This window comes from Formica exsecta, unplaced genomic scaffold (genome assembly GCF_003651465.1).
Source record: "Formica exsecta isolate Colony F162 unplaced genomic scaffold, ASM365146v1 scaffold21, whole genome shotgun sequence".
NCBI classification, from domain to species: Eukaryota; Metazoa; Arthropoda; class Insecta; order Hymenoptera; family Formicidae; genus Formica; species Formica exsecta.
Window position 1 is genome coordinate 2167334 of NW_021849398.1, and position 6479 is coordinate 2173812.

General features: G+C 43.5%; 1 protein-coding gene across 1 annotated transcript in view; it reads left to right on the top strand.

Annotated features, from left to right (window-relative positions):
- LOC115234841 overlaps window positions 1-4237 on the top strand; it is a 72204-nt gene extending 67967 nt beyond the window's left edge. The window contains exon 6 of the mRNA XM_029806189.1: window positions 3550-4237. Coding sequence (XP_029662049.1) covers window positions 3550-3732 — 183 coding nt within the window. The 3' untranslated portion in view covers window positions 3733-4237. The remainder of the gene's footprint in view (window positions 1-3549) is intronic.
- The last annotated feature ends 2242 nt before the right edge of the window (window positions 4238-6479 follow it).

Genomic DNA, 6479 nt, shown 5'->3' on the forward strand with positions numbered 1-6479 from the left:
CCTGCTTTATTGAAAACGAGAGAAAATTATTATCCTATACCGCGCCTGTTCGATTTCGCCTGCCGGCGTCGTTTAGCCGATAATTTATATAATACTTCATGCATCTAACGATACATGTAATAATAATAATAATATTCTGCTTGAGATAAGTGACCGCCTCGCGAAAAATAGTGAAAGTCGCGAATAATTTCTGCAATACGTCGGTAATCAGTATCCGCAGACGCAGTTTATTACTTTCGTATATTTCGTATATTATATTCGTGTACGGAAATCATGCAATCGTAAGAATTAACGCTGATCGACATTTAACTATTACCAATCATAAATAATATAACACGTTAACCAATAATAATGGGAATTTTTTTTTTTAATTCAAACTTTAGAAGTGATAGACTAATCGAGGAATAAGATAATCGCACGCGATCGTGCCACCTCAAAGTGCATTCAACGATCTTGTTTTCGTCTTTGCTTGATATGATACTTTTGTTATCGCCGATCATTCGGTATCGATAGGCGCAGCTTGTTTCATCGGCCGCGTTACCGAACGAGTGCCAACCGCAACTTCTGTTTTCCATCAGCTTTTTCTTACTTAGTCTCCGCGGCAAAACGTTGGAACCGGGCGATTGGCCGTTTCCACGGCACAAACCACGCAATTACGTTGCACAATAATCCATCTTACCAGTAGTCGCCGCGCGTGGCTGTAAAGGCCTCTCTATCGCGCCACGTTTCTGAACGAGGAGAGAAAGAGACGAACGATCCGTTTAGCATCGCGCTCTCTCTTTCTCTCGCAAAAATCGCTCGTGCGTAATCGTTTTTTGACATCCTTTTCCGCGGCGATCGAATCCGCCATAAATCGCGGCGCGAGCGCACCGCATGATTTTTATCTCGATGATTTATCTCACCGCACGCAAATTGATTTACTTTTGCGACGTATAAAAGGAAATAAGCGAGTTCTTATTTTGTTCATTAAAGTGTGACTTGCTATTTTTTTTTTTTATACAAATTAGTATAACAAAAGTACTGAGATAGGCTCTATGGATGTAAGCGCGAAAATGCGATATACGTATTGATTCTCCTTTCGCAATGCATTTGAAGAATTGGTTGCGGTTGGCAGGACGCGCAATCACGGGGAAATTTACATTTTACGATTCATCCGTCGTAAAGCAACGAACGCGCTGCATTTTTTCTGACAATTTACTTTCCAATCCATGATGCATTTTAGTTATACTTTTCATTGTATTGTTCTACTGCCACATATAATTCTATGTATTTGTATGCTCTTGTTTTTTTTCTCTCTTCAAATCGACAGGATTGACTCACCTATTGTGACGGCGCATTTTCCTTTGTGTAAACGCACACATCGATTATTTTAATTTCTGACAATTATTTAATGTGTGTTCTTTCCATATATATTTAATATTTTATCCCAAATTATAAAAATTTGTTACACAGATATAATATACTTTTTTTTTATATAAATATAAACAATACCTGTCACATTTCATTTTTTTATAAAACAATCTTGACATAAAAAATTTTTCTGCTTGTATATGAATTACATATTCGAAACGAACCATATGTATTTCTCAAACAAACGTTCTCTTTCGAACCGTGGAGCTATAAAATGACAGTGATATTTCTATAGCTTTTTTTACGCGCGGAAAATAACGGTATGTTTCACAGACAGAGAGAGAGAGAAAAATAAAAAGAGACAGAGTTTATCCCGCGGTTATTGTCGCAGGTGGCCGGTCTCGCAGCTCCTCGTACGTGTTAAACATTAACGGGCGTAGATCATGCCCGATGGATCTCTCCCTGCGTTACGGAGACTCGCCCTACGATATCAACGCGTGATTCCGCGGCAAGAGGAAGGGACACTATTAATTGACGAATAGAACTCCCACGACAGAGCACTCTCGCGCCCTCCCACATAATTCTCTCTTAATGTGACGTTTCTCGTCTACTCCTCTTACTTTCCGCCCTATCCACATCCGAGATAATCTTTCTTCTCGCGTAGACGACGAATCGAATGTTTCTCCCGCGCGTGATTGCGAACGTGTGAGAGCGTGCGATTCTCTCATTCTCATTCTCTCTCTTCGTGGGGTCGAACCAGCGACGATGTCCAGATATTATGGTCGTCCCATAAAAGCCCGCCACCTCGACGATTGGGCTTTCCCCGGGCGTTTATTATTGCACGTCCGGTCGCGGCGAGTGGATTAAGACGAGACGGGAATCGGAAGTCGCGGGTCGGAGTCGAGATAACGTCGGCGTAGGAGGGAGAGGGAAGGGTGGCAGAATGGAGAAACAAAAGGAACCCTTGGGAGTTAATCGTCCTGCGGCAGGAGATTGTTCTTTCACGCGAGATATTACGAGATCGTATCGCATCAAGATCCGCGATAATTTTCTCGGACTTTGGCTAGGTCGATGTAATGGATTTTTTATACGTTCTCCTCGTATTGTATTCTAGATAAGGTCACTTCTCTAGCTATATTTTACAGAGATATATCAATCGGTTTCGGCACGAGACCTCGCTTATAGCTTGTCTCGAGAAATAAACCGACGATAAATACAAATTTTAAATTTTTCGTCGAGAATGGAATATTCATCGATATTATCATAAATGAATTTTTTTGCAAAAAAATCCGCAGAGCGATCTTAGCTGTGCCTTCCTTAATGCAGCATTATCGCGAACCGCTGATGCGCGGAATTATTATATACCAGATATCATATATCGAAGGATAGCTAATTGGATAAGTATCGTTCATAAGTACGCTCTAACGGAATTTCTTTTTGCGCGCGAGCCATTTGCACGATCCTTGGCACGAGGTACCAACACCAGTAGCCGCGAGCGTCAGTCGACGCAGCGGAATGGAAGTTAATTGGGTAATTAGTGTCGTTAATAAGCAGGCTTTAATTGAACTTTTTTTTTCCGGGTCGCGAGTGGTTTGCGCGTAAAGGAAACGTAAGGGACACGCTGTGGACTTTGCGAGACGCAATCTTTTTCCCCTCTACAACGTCGTCGTCGCCGTCGTCGTCGTTTCTCCGTGTAAATTCGTAGGGATAAGGGGACTCGATAAAACGACCGCGCCGCTTTTTCTTCCCCTTTTTTTCTTCTCCGTCGAAGGCTTAGCCGCAAGAGAGTGCCGGATCGTCGGTAATTCCGTCCAATTAGGACACTCCCAATTAGGAACCTTAACCCCGCGCGCGCACGTCATTCCTTTCCGTACCCCATTCTCCAACTTTCCGGATCTACTACGAGGAGAGACTTACGACAGGTCGCCTTCGCCAAGTCTTCACGAAAGTATCGGAGAAACTTGGTTACGCGCTCACTTACCGTTGGATACTTTTGCACTGTTTATTTTTGCAGAGATTAGCGACTTAATCGCTGGTATTATAAGTTTGTTTCATTTTATCTACGTGCTTTTCAGACATCGAAGCTTATGATGTTTCGATATCGTTTCAGCGCTTTAAATAACTAATTTTAGACACTCTTTAGTCACGTCACAGAATCGAACGATGCTGAACGACCGGTGTTGTTGCTTGTTGTTACAGGATGCCGAGACCGAGAAGTCGAGGTTGCCAGTGATCGGTCCGGGTCTGTCCAACGGTCGCAACAGTAACTCGTCATCCACTGACAGTCTTCTGTCGTTGCTGATTCCGACGCCGTTGCGAGAGACCCTCTGGGCAACGGTGGCTCTGTACCTCGGCTGGAGACTCGTCTCCCGCCTGCGATAGACGCGCCGGTCTCGCCCAGCCATCGTTCCCGCGGGCCCGATCAGCGATCGTGTCAGCGACCGGAACGACGGCGTTGTGAGCCGTTAGAACGGACGGACTTCCGCCAGCAATTCCCGGATGTCTTCCGGAAGTCCTGGAATCCTCGACCGGACTGATCGTCTCGAGAGGAGGTAGAGTCTGCGGCGCGTACTGCGGATCTCACTTTGCGATCGGACGATGGATTATGATCGAGGTAGAATGTATCGAGAAGACGAACAGTCTCTTGTTTGAATATTCACTCCGATAACTCCGATTGTATTTTGTATATCTGTTTTGTATCTTGCGCGTCCCTGCCGCACGCGACTACGCGAGAATGTGCTTGACCGATTTCGATCGTTTTCTGAGGTACTATCTGACTGCTTAGAAGATATTAATATAATTGATCATGACGATAAAAGTATTGATGGTGGATCCATGTATTTCTAATTTTTGATGATAAATAATTTGATTATTGATTGATTTCATAATAATGATAATAATAATAATTGATTTATTTGATAATTGATTATTAGGATAATTGACGATTATAATAATTGATTTGACAATTGATAATTGATAATGATAATGATTATGATGATTGATAAATTTACTAATTGATAATTGTGATAATTGATTATTGATTGATTTGATAAATCAGAGTCGCTCTCTATTAAATGTGTTCCTCTTCATTCCTTTTCGGGATGAATGGATAAGAAGATCTCTGATTAGGAACCTATCTATAGCAGAGTTCCGACTTCTTGATTATTTTCTATCGATTAAATCGACATCGGCGCTCGAAAGAACTTTGCTCGCCCGATCTATTTCTACTTTGCTGCTATTCAACGCGAGAGTTGCGTGCTGTCGATAAATTATGACTGTGATTGCTATGGAATGATGAGGCGAGAAGTAACGACGGCAGGAAATTACGAAGTACAAGCGCATTCTCGCGCGATGCAGGAGTCATTCTCTCGAACGCTGTACGTGCCGATAGTTCGCCCTGCGAATCCGTAAGCGGAGGGCGAAAGACAGGAGGGAGGCTGGAGAGTTTTAGGGGAGATAACCCGGGCGAGAGTAACCGAATTGCGTATTACGTCGCGTCGATCGGAGCCCGAGACGACACGAGGAGGGAGAGGGTATAGAGAGGCGAGCCAAGGACGAGATCCAAAGAGGATTAAACCCAATAATCAAATGATGATCTCATTACGGATAAATAAAGAGAATTAAATAAAGTAGTGTGATTACACGGGAACGAGAGAGGGCGGACCACAACGTCCCTTATTCTCCGACGTCTTCTCTTTACGCGTCCGTCCCTCTCTTGGTCTCGCCAAGATAGAAAGACTACTCTTCGGTGTGCGGTTTGTAGATAACGCGGTCTCCCGACCGATACCGCTCAAAAATTTTTGTCCGAGTCTTTTTTCTCTAACGACGCCGCGCTGCGCGACGACATTTTGCGAGGTTTGCTCAATGTACACTTGGTCTGATGATACCGCGAACCTAATCAACGAATCTATTCCGTCTGAATTACAATCGATTGACATTTTCATTACGATCGATCGGCCTTGCTAAATGTCGGAGCGACGTGGACGGAACACATGTATATATACACAGAGAGATGTCGAGAGGGAGAGAGAGAGAGAGAGAGAGAGAGAGAGAGAGAGAGAGAGAGAGAGATGACGACGTATTCCAAAAATATAAGAGAATAGGGGACGAGCGAGGACGTAAGGTGGAGACAGGGGAGCAAACTTGTGTATGTATAGAGGATTTTATCTAAAATAATAAACAAACTCAGTAAAATAAGTCGATGTTATAATAATTAAAATAGATAATCGATTATATAGGCCGAGGATCGCAGCATCTTGATTGGCTAGCTGCGACTCCCGTGGACAGTTTTCAAATGATCTCCGGTAGCTTAGCTATTAGGTGGGCGCCCTCGTCCATGCGGGACGCCTTTTCGCGACACATCGGAAGGAGCACTTCCCTCTTTCCTCTGTGCGTACTTTTTCTACAACTCGTCTATATCCTTCTCTTTTCTTCTTTTTCCCGCGCGTTTCTACCCTTTTTCTTTTATCGGCAAATTGTCTATCGATTATCTCGCTCTGTGACTCACCTGTTCTCAGTTTTCTACGCGATTCCCTCCGTTTCACTTCTCCGCTTCGCAGTTCTGTATAATTTATCGATAATGGTTTTGTTGCGCGCGACGTAACGTAATCTCTAAAGATTTCGAGCGTAGCGTGTATCGATAGAATGTCATATGTTGTTTTCACTCGACAATCCAGAGAGTTTCGATTTTCACGGCCGAGCGGGCCAGAATTTTTCATTTCGTGATTTTTCTTAGGGTTCTGTAGGAACGGCGAAGAAAATAGCGAGTGAAGGGGAGGAAACGCGTATATTCTTGGGCTTTCGGTTGCAGACTATCGAGACCAAAACTATCTGAGGCTGCTGTACAGTCGTCCCTACGGGCCGCGTTTTCTTTTTTCCCCGAGTGCAAGTCTATTGCGTTTTTCCTTTGTCTCCCTATTGATAGGCTGATTGTGACGTTACTCCGTCGAAGTATTCCAATGTGTAGGTCCATAGTATTTATTTATAGGCGATACAGTTTTTCTATTCGTCTAATAGGCGTTTACGAGAAATAAATAGTATATATATGCGCGGGCGAGATATATTACTGCCATTTTTCGAGATAAGCAAATCCTCGCCAGACGCTTCCGTGGGAGCGGCTTTGTGGAAAG